At 38.3% G+C, this 12,712-nt stretch overlaps 1 protein-coding gene across 1 annotated transcript in view; it reads right to left on the bottom strand.

The window, feature by feature from the left end:
* Positions 1-327: 327 nt before the first annotated feature.
* Positions 328-12,712, bottom strand: part of LOC127505730 (solute carrier organic anion transporter family member 5A1) — a 49,938-nt gene continuing 37,553 nt past the window's right edge. The window contains exons 6-10 of the mRNA XM_051881490.1: positions 9,412-9,610; positions 6,640-6,799; positions 5,868-6,109; positions 5,005-5,069; positions 328-4,453 (exon numbers count right to left, since the gene is read on the bottom strand). Of these exons, the coding sequence (XP_051737450.1) occupies positions 4,008-4,453; positions 5,005-5,069; positions 5,868-6,109; positions 6,640-6,799; positions 9,412-9,610 (1,112 nt within the window). The 3' untranslated portion in view covers positions 328-4,007. The remainder of the gene's footprint in view (positions 4,454-5,004; positions 5,070-5,867; positions 6,110-6,639; positions 6,800-9,411; positions 9,611-12,712) is intronic.

Raw genomic sequence — 12,712 nt, forward strand, 5'->3', positions numbered from 1 at the left:
TTTTTGGGTGAACTATCCCTTTAAAGGAACATTTTTGGTTTGGTAGCCTATGAAAGGGGCACTTGAGCCTTATTGATTAAGCTGTGAGGGTACATAAAACAAAAAACCTAACTCTTCTGATATTTCTCTCACCATTAAAAAAGGAGCGTTATGTTCCTGGTCTAAGGGCGAACTGTACTGTAGGTGGCGCCATTGTCTACTGGAAGACGAAGCCTAGTTTCTCAAGGAAAAAAAAAATAAAAAAAAAACACATTTCACATTCTATGTACTTCCTTTATAGACAGACAGACAGACAGACAGACAAACAAAAGTTGTCTCCATTGCCACTTCTCTTAAATTCTTTTATTTCAATAAATACGTCAAAATATTGAAGAAAGACATAATTAAAGTAAATGTCTAGATGAAGAGTCCACATGTGGGAGTTCAGGTCATCTGTGTCCATGAGTAGTGAAGATAGACAAACACAGCTGGCCTTTACACTGATCTAAAATCAGCCCTGCAGAGATACCAACACATTCATTTTTTTGTTGATTACACAGCAGAAACAAATAACATGGGATACTCATGGAGTAAAACCACATTTTTGTTTCCTTTACCTGTTATTGAGTTCTGCACGTAGTAAAATGTAGTAGGGCCTAAATTGCTTTTTATTTTTCAAGTCTACTTGATCTCATTCATTGATATTTTAGGCTGTTTTGCAGCCCCTACATGACCAAATAACACATTACAACAAGGTTGCAGTCAGTTTATTTGTGGAATTACTTATTTCATGTTTATTGATTTTGAGCAGCTCACATTGTAGGTCAAACTAATGGGGAGCTCCTGATTATTTTAAAGAGCTCACAGACTTTCTCTCACCACTGTACACCTTATATTTCACTAACATAAAAAAGAAAGCCATTTCAAATTCAAACAACAGCAGGGCTTGATTTAACCATCTTAGTTTTAAATGTCACATTCTAATACTGAAGTCAGCATCTGAAATACTACTTCAAAACAATCTTTTATGAAAAACACTTCGACAAACAAATTCTAGAGGTCTGGAAAAAGTATGTACTCGTAATGTGGTTCTGAGATTGTGACCATAATACAGTACAGCTTACAAAACAATTTTAAAGTGGAGATATGTAAAAGGATGTAATACAGCAGTCTCCATTTTTAATTAAAGCAGAGTTCACACTGTACGATTTATTATAGCCCTTTACAACTGCTGCTTGTCACACTGTATGATCTGAGCTGTTATTAATGTCAGACTGTATGGCAGACAAGAGCTGCATTTAACTCTGCTTTTAGACTGTTAAACATTTAGAGAATGTGTTAATGTTTTTATATGTATTAACTCAATACTACAGGCTTTTACTACGTTACTTTTTTAATGTTTCTACTTTTACTATGGCAACTTTTTAATGTCGTGTTAGCTAATACCTTAGTCTTGTGTTAGTTTAGCAAAATCATCTGCTGAAGTCTTTTGCAGATACAGATGTTCACACATGTGTCTAACTACAGTTGCAGACGCTCATTCAACTTACTCTTGAATGTTCACGGACTGGCTTTGACCATTCCAATATGGCGGACGGCTTATTGAAAACAGCCGCTAATGAGGCATCTATGTGTAAATCTATGTTCGGCTCTCCTATTGGTTTTTGATTTGACAGTTGTCATAGAAGTCACACTACAGGACTGTGAGTCAAAACTTCTGACACTGCCAGAATTTCGTCTGAGGTAAAATTTGATCGCAATGATCATTAATCGGCTGTAGGTGAACATGTCAAACTAGCGATCAAAGACTCTGTCTTGTGGCCAAAATCGTACAGTGTGAACCCGGCTTAAAAGCTGGGTTATTGTTGTATGCATGCTAAGCATTAAGTATCTAACTACCATGTTAGTCCCTCATAAATCATAACTGAACCCAATAATACCAATGTAAATCATTGCACATGGCTAAATAATTCATGACTTCTGTACTGTGTATTGATCTAAATACTGTATTTCTAATGAACTGCCAAATTGGCATTATAAACCCATCACAGAGTACTGAAAATCTGAGGTTTGCATATTTTTAGGCAGAAGTTGAATTATACATAGTTGGTGCATAAGAATAGAGCCAGTGCTTGAGGATCACGCTTTAGCTGGAGCACATGCTCATATAAGTCAGCAGCTCCCAAACCAAAGCTGAGAATCCATTCTGATTCTGCTATGGCTTTACGAATGCTATCACTAAAACTGCTCAGACATGCTTAGGTACATGAGTGGTCGAATGAGTCTTCCTCATTTGAATCGGAGATTGACTCGCTTTGTTCACGCTGCACACAAATCCGATTTGGTTTTCAAATCCGACCTTTAGGAATGACACTTTTGAGGTGTAGTCAATGTTTGGTTGCAACATTAGTTGCTTTAGTAATGATAAGGTCAACACTATGCCAAGAAACTCTCATATTGAGTGCAAAGGGCCGTTCACACCAACGACCAAAACTATAATAATATAGCTTTAATAAGCATTCTAATTCCACACCACAATGATAATGACAGAGAAGCAATATCACATTCATAATTTTTTTTTTTTTTTCAGCTGATGAACGATAAAAATTGACAGCCAATCAGAATCCACCTGACTTTAATGAGCTTAAGTATTTAAAGTGGCAGAGAAAAAAAAAAAAGATTGTCCGTTGGTGTGAATGCTTATAGTTATTGTTATCTTTGTTACTTATTATTCGTGGTGTGAATAGGCCTTAAGAGTGGAAAGAGAGAACAAAATAATAAAATTGTCATGACATTTACGCTTGAGTTTAGGAAATCATACTGTTGAAAACCACTGACTTGTTCACTAATTCACTACATAATAAATGTTACTGTTTGCTACACACTCTTAAAAATTAAGGTTCCAAAATGGAGGTTTTCGCAGCAATACCATAGAAGAACCTTATATACATACTTTTTAGGAGTGTATATAAGGGAAGAGAGAGCGAAAACGGACACATTCGATTTGTCAATCCAAGTCTGATCAAATCGTTCATACTGAGAAAAAAAACAGTTTTGAATCAGATTTCAAACTAGATGTGAATCCAGTTTAGATCAGGTTTGTAAACATCAGATTTCATGTGTTTTTTGCTGTTCACACTACAAAAAAAACAAAACTGATTTGAATACGGATTCACCAAAAAATCCATCAAATAGGTCTGAACTTTTTCGAGACCTGATATTGGACCACTGAACAACATCTCTGCTAAATCATGCTAACATCTGATCCCACAGTATGCATCAAAACACATCGCCATTGAGAGTCAATCACTGAACAGACAGAATGATTATGAAGATGAAGAATGAGAAGACTAGGCTTTGAAGTCCTTCTCAAAATGCATTTTAGCAGTCCACTCAGTGCTCAGCCTGATAGCCAGCAGACCTCACTGCTGATGGGGCAATTTGAGGCACTGAATTCACATACAGCACTGTGATCTGTCTGGAGGAGGCTGAATGTTCCTGTACAGCTCCTTGAATACCACCCAAATCACATTGACGATAACCAACCCCTTCAGAACTAGCCAGAAGGGAGTTATTTACACCATTGCGATGTGAATTTTTCAAAGACTTGTTCAGAAAGACCATGTGAGATGTTCTTCTGTTGGGAATACTGTTGCGAATGATGATGATAAACTGCCTGGAGGCTGTAATGCAGTACGGTGTTGCATAGAACTGATTTCTATTTGTGCTTGTGGTACGTCTTTGATATAATCATCTTGTCATCCAAGATCAGAGACAAAGAAATGTCCTCCCTCTTCCCCTTTTAGCACCATGAGATGTCTTCCATACGCTTCTACAGCAAATACGGTATGATTTTTACGTGACATGTATTTGCTGTGAGATTGTACTGGTGACATTGAGATCGGCGAGCGCAGCAAGCCCCTGAAAGTCGCGCGGGAGGAAAAACAGGCGTACGTTGGCCCTGTCTTGTCGTAGAGAAGGACACCTGACAGGAAGGCACATGGAGGCAGATGTCGGGGGACGCGTCTTCAGATGCGATTCATTTCCTGCATTGAGCGGGCAGGTGGGGTTATTGCTTTGAGGGTGTTTCCAGGGCAGCTCTGGCTGCAGTGTCCGCGATTAAGAGCGGGCTGCTCAGGGGGCTCGGGGCGGGGTGTGAAAACAGGGCAGGAGCGGGTGCGAGCGTGGCTCTTGTGGCCTCCTGCATGACAGATGAGCTCGCTGACGGTGCCCAGAGGTGGCAGATGCTGCTGCCAGCGCTTCAGCCGATCCTCTTTGTATTTAATTGAGTACCAGGTGAGGAAGATGAACACGAAGCCCACAAATTTGAGGCTGGCAGCCAGGCCGAAGTAAACGAAGCGGAAAGAAGTGACGTCGTACTCCCAGCAAGAGCCGTGAACGCCACAGTCCTGCTGCCACAGCATACAGGTGGTGTCAATCACCGCCCCAAAGTAGATGGGTGTGGGAATGTAGGCTGCAGACATGGAAGAGGAGGAGAATTATGGTAAAGTGAAATCTGAATTAAAATTTTTCTTGTGGAGTTTTAATTTATGGTTCCTTAAAGGTGCAGTAAGCGATTTCTGAGAAACGCTGTTGATTTTGAAATCACCAAAACGAACACTCCCCTACCCAAAAGGATCACACCCCTATCTTGATAGCTCTGCCCCCAATTTCAAGAAAATGCTATGCCACACTGGCACCTTCCCCCTAACGAGTGTCTACGCCCCTTCCTGCTGATTGGCTAACAAGTGTGTTTTGGTGCCACGTCCGATCCACTTTCAACAGCGTTTCTCAGAAATCGCTTACTGCGCCTTTAGCCTTTAAATTTTATGCTATATTTGTTCCTTCATCTTAACTAACTCAAATGTAGAATGCTTAGTACTGAGCTGTAATTTCAGTAAGTTTAGACTAGGTGGTGCTATATGAACAGCTCTGCTGCAGTGATAAACAAGGCTGATGGTTTTCATGACAAAGTTAATATTTAAATCTTTGAATTCCTTGAAAAATATAAGCATTTTGACTTACCCAGAGTTCTTAGCAGCACAAACTGCATTCCTAAAGCAAATGGTCTTTCTTGCTCTTCTACTGACCTGCAACACAAAATAACTTTATTGTATAATTTGCTACTATCTATTACTAATTGCATAGTGTTATTTAAATTCAAATCCCTTATGTAAACAGACAGGTAGATAGATAATTTATGTTACAAAAGATTTCTATTACAAATAAATGCTGTTCTTTTGAACTTTCTATTCATCAAATAATCCTGAAAAAAGGTAACATTTTATTTTACAGTATCCTTATTACACATTACATGTAGTTAGTATAGTAATAACTATAAATTATGCATAATTACAAGCCTAAACCAAACTCTATTCCTAACCTAAGAATGTAGTTAATATTATTCAGTACTTAAATGGATAATTATTTTAAGGTGTCCTTGTTACAGTGTAAAGTAAAAAGTATCATGGTTTCCACAAAAATATTAAGCAGCACAACTGTTTTCAATATTGATAATAATGAGAAATGTTTCTTGAGCAGCAAATCAGCATATTAGAATGATTTCTAAAGGATCATGTGACACTGGAGTAATGATGCTGAAAATTCAGCTTTTCATCACAGGAATAAATTACATTTGAAAATATATTAAAATAAAAAACCATTAATTTAAATTGTAATATTACTTCAAAATATTACTTCTTATTGTATTTTTGATTAAATAAAAGCAGCCTTGGTGAGCATAAGAGACTTCTTACGAAACATTAAAAGAATCTTACTGATCTTTGAATAGTAATAAGTTTTAAACATTTCTAAAGTGCCTGAATAATTTCTATATGATTTCTATTTCTTTAGTAACTACAGTATATACATTATTTACTGTTGCCTACCTGAGAGTGACGATAATGGCGGAGGGTTGTGCACAAGCTGTGATGAGCGTAACAATGAAGAGGAAGATGAGGAAGGGGATGAGCGTGTTGCAGGTGCGATCACACTTCCCTGACACAGCGAATCCGTTCTCGTTCAGGTAGGTCTTCACTATGACCAGCTGCAGCTGGTTGCCTTGGCCGCTGGTGGGTGGGGTGATGACCTGTCTGCTCTGCACGCATGCACAGTCTGTGTAGTTTCTGATCTACATAAAAAAAAAAAAACATACACAACACATTAGTGAACGAGATTTAACAAAGTACAACGTGTTCCTGGATCAAGACCTTTGTTGATCCTGGAACAACATTCCAATCAACCAGTCAGGTTTGAGGGACAAGTTTACAGTTTATGTTAAGTTTAGGCTTACACCCAGGGTTAGGAGCTTCTACATTATTTCACTCTCTTTAAAATATAACAACAATAATTTAAAATGCAAACCTTGAATCAGGGATGCAAAGTTTTTGCATAGAAATTATACTCTGACAAGACATGCTGACACAAATTAGCCACTATATCAATGATCCAGCTCAAGAGGCAAGGATAATGAGATAAGATGTTTACATGTAAATAGAAATAGCTGCAAAGAAAGACTTGTACAGAACATCTGTACAGATTGAACTAGACAAGATGATTAAGATTTGTTATCAATGTTTGCAGTTTTAGATCTTGACCTGAAATGATTTGTGCTGTCCTAAAATATGGACCATCTCCAAAAAGACATGAAGTCTGGCTCACCCCAGTGCTGTCATTGCCAACCATACTGCATCCCGCCAGGCAGGGGTTGAAATATGTGATGCCATCTGAGCCACACACAGGAGCATACTCGTTGATCCGACAGCCACAATTCACATTACAGCCTCCAGTCAGGTTTCTGTGGGTCAGAGTGAGGGTCGGCCTGAAGAAAAACCGAGGCAGAGGGGGAGCAAAGTTATTAGTTTGGGAATAAAATGCATCATATTAGCTGCTGTAGGCAATATTTGGAATAACTCTAAAATACCTAAAATCTGACCTGACATATAACACTCAAATAGGTGTTCTGAGTAATCACACTTGTCTCTGACAGCCCAAGGCACTCATGCATTAGCCAATGAGAGAACTTATAAATTATATATATTTGCAATTCAAAATAAAAGAATAAATTATATATATATATATATATATATATATATATATATATCTATCATCTCCCTCAGTGGATAAAGGAGAGTGAGAGGAAAACAGACAGACAGTTAAATACATAGAGATACTGTATAAACAGTTATTTTAATGCTGTGGGAACAGCAGGAAAATTCAAACAGAGCTCTTTCCCACACTAAACACAGAGTAATCAGCAACAGCTCCGGTTGACTTTACTTTATCCTCGCAGATCTACAGCAGAATGAGGGGATGAATCATGGCATAACACAGCCAACAGGATGGACTGAATGGAATCCAGTCTTTAAACACTAAATGAGACAGACCTCTCTGCTACAAAACTAGACACTATAATAGTCAGCTCTCATCCGTACAGGACTTAAAGGGATAACATGGTGCTTTTGTTTGTCATTTTGAAGCTTGGCAGCTCAGATCCTCTTTCACTTTATATTATATGGATAAGTATGGCCAGTTCTTCAACATTTCTCAAGCTGCATTCCATAGAAAAAGAAAGTCATATGGGTTTAAAATGACAAAACAAAAAAATTATTACTTTAATCTTGAGTTAACGGAAGCAGTTTTCTCATCAAGGTCACCCGAGCTGAAATAGCTGTGGTTAACAAATGAATAAATAATAAATAAGCACTTCTGAATGTGCATGTGAGTGTCCTTTAACATAAGAAATACTGTAATGCTGAGAAAGGCTAACCTTGAGAAATGTAGCAGAAAGAAAAACTGTGGACGGATGTGGAATGTTAGCGTTGACTCATTACTTTGAGCACATTTCTACATCTGTGTCTCACAGGGCAGCTCTATCTGTTGAAAGGGCCTCACACTTTTGTGCCATATCTTCCTCAAACATGCTGTCTCAGGGTCATGCAGACTCCTCTACTGCAGACTTCAGCCCTAGAAATCAACTCTTGCCACCCAATAGTGCCTTGTAAGGTGGATGACAGAAAATAGACAATGGACCTCACATGGGCAGAATACAGACTCCAAGGTGCGATAGTTATACACGTTCAATGTACATCCAAAATGCGTTAACTTCCATGAGTAGTACACAATACCATGACATACTACGCGTTATAGTGTAGGACATAGCATAGTACGTCATGGCGTAGTGTAGAACATCATGCCATTGTACTACGTCACGGAAGTTAAAGCTTTTTGGACGTACGTCGAATGCATATGGCTGTCGCACCGGAAGCTTGTTACTTTAAAGTTTTAAATAAGGATATTTGTCTTACACGAACGCATCAATTCACTTCAGAAGGCCTTTATTTTTTATAAATGGATGCTTTTTTTTTTTTGTCTTCAAAATCTGGGCAGCCATTCACAACCATTATAAATCTTGGAGGACTAAGAATATTTTTAAATATATCTCAGATTGTGTTCGTCTGAAAGAAGAAAGTCATATACACCTAGGATGGCTTGAGGGTGAGCAAATCATGGGATAATTTTCATTTTTGGGTGAAAATTATCAAATTTAACATAGCACAATTCAATTTGCTCTAGAACAAGTACTAGATTAATAAGACCAAAGATTGCCTGTTTTATGTACCCAGAATAAGTTATAGCTCATGTTTAACCATATAAAACACAGCAGCAAATCCCTGAAGCACTGGCCGAGATGAAGCTGTTCTCGGCGGGTACACGAGCACTGAACGGCCGCTGATGGCCTGGAGCTCACATCTCTGAAAACGTCTAAACAAATTTTAAAATAGGCGCTATGATTAAATGAGTCACATATTTCAGGTCTAAACAACTACATTCTCGCCTAAAAAAACTCTTAAAACTACAGTTCGTGGTACAACAAGTGTAGTATTCGCAAAAATTACGGTGGATTTGCTCGGCCACCATGACAGTCACTTTAAGCATAGTGATACCAATCGTGAAAAGGTAGGAGTGCAGTTATCACTAGTATATTGCATGGCTATCAGATAGATAGAAAAAATGAGTAATAGTTTCTTCAAATAAGTAAAAAAAAAAAAAGAATATAAAGTATAAAAATATATATAATATGATACAGATGGATGGATGGATAAATGGATGGATTAAGAAGAAAAAAAGATGTGTAGAGTTGATTAGCTGGAAGCAAACAACCATAAAACTGATCACATACTGACTCATGAAAAAATGTCTTTTCAGACCATACGTGTAGACATATGTAAGGGCATTGAAATGTGCCATGATGCAAGAAATGGCCCTTGCACCTGCTGTTCAACATATGCTTCTTACATGGTTTGTAGTATTTTAATGTTTGTAAAACCTCACTATAATTGAAACAACAAAACATAAATAGTATACCCATATCCATGCAGTACGCCTCAAATCTTACACTGAAAGGCTTTAATGCCTGTGCAATTCACTTACCCTGTGGTATAAGGGATATTGATGCCGCCCAGGTTTATGCTCTCACAGCCCACAATGAAGAGGGTGGAGAAGCACAGAAGAGACACCCCACTGCAGATCATGGCCAGCTTGGCAGACTCACGAGCTCCAAGCTTAAGTTTCTTTATGATGTAGCCACCCAGTACGATGCCCACGCCTGCACTGGGCACGATAATGACCCCTAAAAGAAAAAAGAGATCATTCATAATGCTTGTCCAGAAAGCCACGTATCACAATAAACATCATACTTGAAAATATTTAAATTAGTGTCACATGATCCTTCAGAAAACATTCTAATATGCTGATTTGCTGCTCAAGAAACATTTGTCATTATTTCTTATGTTGAAAACAGTTGTGTTTGTTCATATTTTTGATGAAACCATTTATTGTTTCCCCCAGGGTTCTTTGATGAATAGAATGTACAAAAGGAACAGCACTTATTTTAAATAGATTGTTTTTCTAATTATCACACTATGAATGTATACTGTCATTTTTGACCCCAAACTTTTGAAAGGTAGTGTATACATTGTTTATCATTATATGTGGATGAGAACAATAAAATTCTACACAAGTACAAAGGCAAAATGTAATAATGCAAGGAATGTCAACACATTTCTATAGGCGGAAGTTAATACAAAGACCTGAAGGAATGTGAACATCCTGGACAGGGTTCACAGGACCATCATGGAAAAAAAAAATGCTCATAATACTTCTACCATGTGGCATTTTAAACTCTAAAGACTGAAGCAGAAAGAAAAAAAAACCTAGTAAAAAAGATTAAGTGACTAAGAACCAAAGATAGACATCACAGGCAGGCAGAATAACAGTGAGGGGGGACAGAAATGTGCAGCACAGTGCGTGAGGCAGAGCAGCTTCCATCAGCGTGGCACACGTGCTGGCATCACAGCTTGGGATTTGAAAGTCAAAGCTGACTGCTGGCAGTCTGAGGTCACTGTGTAAATCCATTGGGTGGGCAAGGCAAGCACATGCCTGCTTTCAGCACGGTCATGAGCAAGAGCTTCATAAAAGCAAATATAACGTTGTATAATGTGTGTTTACTCCATCAGGGATGTGCTGTGGTATTGCCCCTTCATTTTTTTGTTTTCTGCATTGTAACTGATTTTTTTTGAAAAATTATGTAACAAAAAGCAATTTTTATAGTCTCCCATTGGGCGATTGATGTCTTTGGATGATTTTTTGGGGGGTGGGGCTGTTTGTGGAGGGGTGGATCGGTGTATGTGTGTGAGCAAGAGTGTTCCACATCGTGGTTGTGCTATAGGGTTGCCACTTCACTTCTGTGTATTTGTGTTCTCTGTTCTGGCTGATTTAGTTGACAAAGATAGATATATAAAAAAAAAAAAAAAAAAAAAGTATTGATTTTTTCATTTCCCCATTCATTTCAATGTGGGGTCTTGGGAGACCCCGAACATCCTGAGAGGGACTTTTTTTTTTTTTTTTTTTATAAAACATACACCTCGGATGGCTTGAGGGTGAGTAAATCATAGGAGAATGTTCATTTTTGGGTGAACTAACCCTTAGTTACTATAGTATACTAACCCTGTGCTTAGTATAGCGCTATCTGAAAAGTAAACTCTGACCCTGGTAAAAATCTACTACGACATAATTAAAATATTAACTATTTATATATTCCTTAGCTAACAGTTTCTAGTTGGCATGAAACGGAAGTTGCGATAGTCTTCCCTATTGTGACATCTATCAGAGTGAAACAGGTTCTCAAACAAAACAAAACAAAAATACAGGACGGGACTTGATTTTGTCCATCGGGAATTGATTGGATCGTTGGATCATTATGCTTTGCTATTGGTCGATCTAATGTAAGTGACAGGTTGACCCGCCCTCATGCAAGTAAACGTCATCAGAGAAGAGATGTCGCTGCAAGAGGGAGGGGAACTTATTTTGATAAAAAATTATGAGGGCACATAATTAAAAAAGATGTGCACAGATAAATTATTTGTAATAAATATTGCAATATTCCATAAAAAACAAGAATTGTCTAATTTAATTTCATGGTGACTTTAACCTACTATCTTAGCATAGTGATAACAGATGGCTGCACTGGTAAAACTTTACGGTAAAAATATTTACTATTTATATATATTCCTTCAGAATGCACAGCTACCTTTGAAAGGTTGTCAATGAAGAAATTTTCCAGATGGTGTAGTTGCGACATCATCTAGCAGGGGCTAAATGGATTGTGCTAACCAGATAAACTTTGACCCCAAAGCTAAACCAGCAAGGCTTACTTGGTCAGCCAACTTCATCAGTAAATTCACCGGCTAGCAAGCAAAAACTAGCATGGAAATCCATGCCACTCGGCTTCAAGCTGATTAGACCTAACTTCATTACACTCCAACAAATGTCAGTACACCCACACATGGATAAACACACATACCCTTCCAACCTGACAAGGTGGTAAGAACGCCCATTCATGAGACAACCACGGCTGTGTGAAGCCAATACAGTGTCCCTTTGGGCTATATTTAGCCAGTAGTGCGTCAGGAACACCTCCCTATCATGAGAGGAGAAGGAGAAACAAGCACTATTCACATAAACCCTCAGTGTATCTAGAAAGAGAGCAGGGAAATTCTCTTTGAGAGGATGTCCTGAGAGACTCGACCCCGGCTGCGTGCACAGCTGACAAAGAGCTGCGTGTGTATGTTGAGGAGGAGGACAGCGTGGGACATGCAGAAGCAAAGTACAACAATTCCTGTAGGCCACAAGCTGGAGCAAAGCAGGGTGTTAATGACCACAGCCTACTGACAGATCTCTTTTGCACGCACATACACACACACACACACACACACACTCTTTCTCACATCGCTGTCATTAGTGCCGTCTGACATAATGTGGACTTGAAGACTCCGTGAGATGCTGTTTTAGTGTTAATTTCAATAAGAAAAACTTTTTTTCCATGTCTAAGACTAAACGATTACAGGGCGACACCAATGTTATTAAACGATAACTGTGACTATATCAACACGCAATATTGTTGACGGAAAAACAAGATCAAAACTTTACAAAAATCAGTCTGTCCAAAAAAGAGACGACAAAATATTACACATACTGTTTTTAACAAGCCTCTACAAGCTTTCATGCTTGGGGTTGCAAGATGTCAAGCGTTTAAATCCCCTATCAGAACATTTTCTACCCAGTGTTTTACTTAATCTTTGCAGTCTGGCAACCATGTGCACACAGACAAAACAATTGACTAAGGGTATGTTTACACAACAACGATGTACTAAAAACAGAAAAGTATTTCCTT

The sequence above is a fragment of the Ctenopharyngodon idella genome, chromosome 23 (genome assembly GCF_019924925.1).
Source record: "Ctenopharyngodon idella isolate HZGC_01 chromosome 23, HZGC01, whole genome shotgun sequence".
Classification (NCBI taxonomy): domain Eukaryota; kingdom Metazoa; phylum Chordata; class Actinopteri; order Cypriniformes; family Xenocyprididae; genus Ctenopharyngodon; species Ctenopharyngodon idella.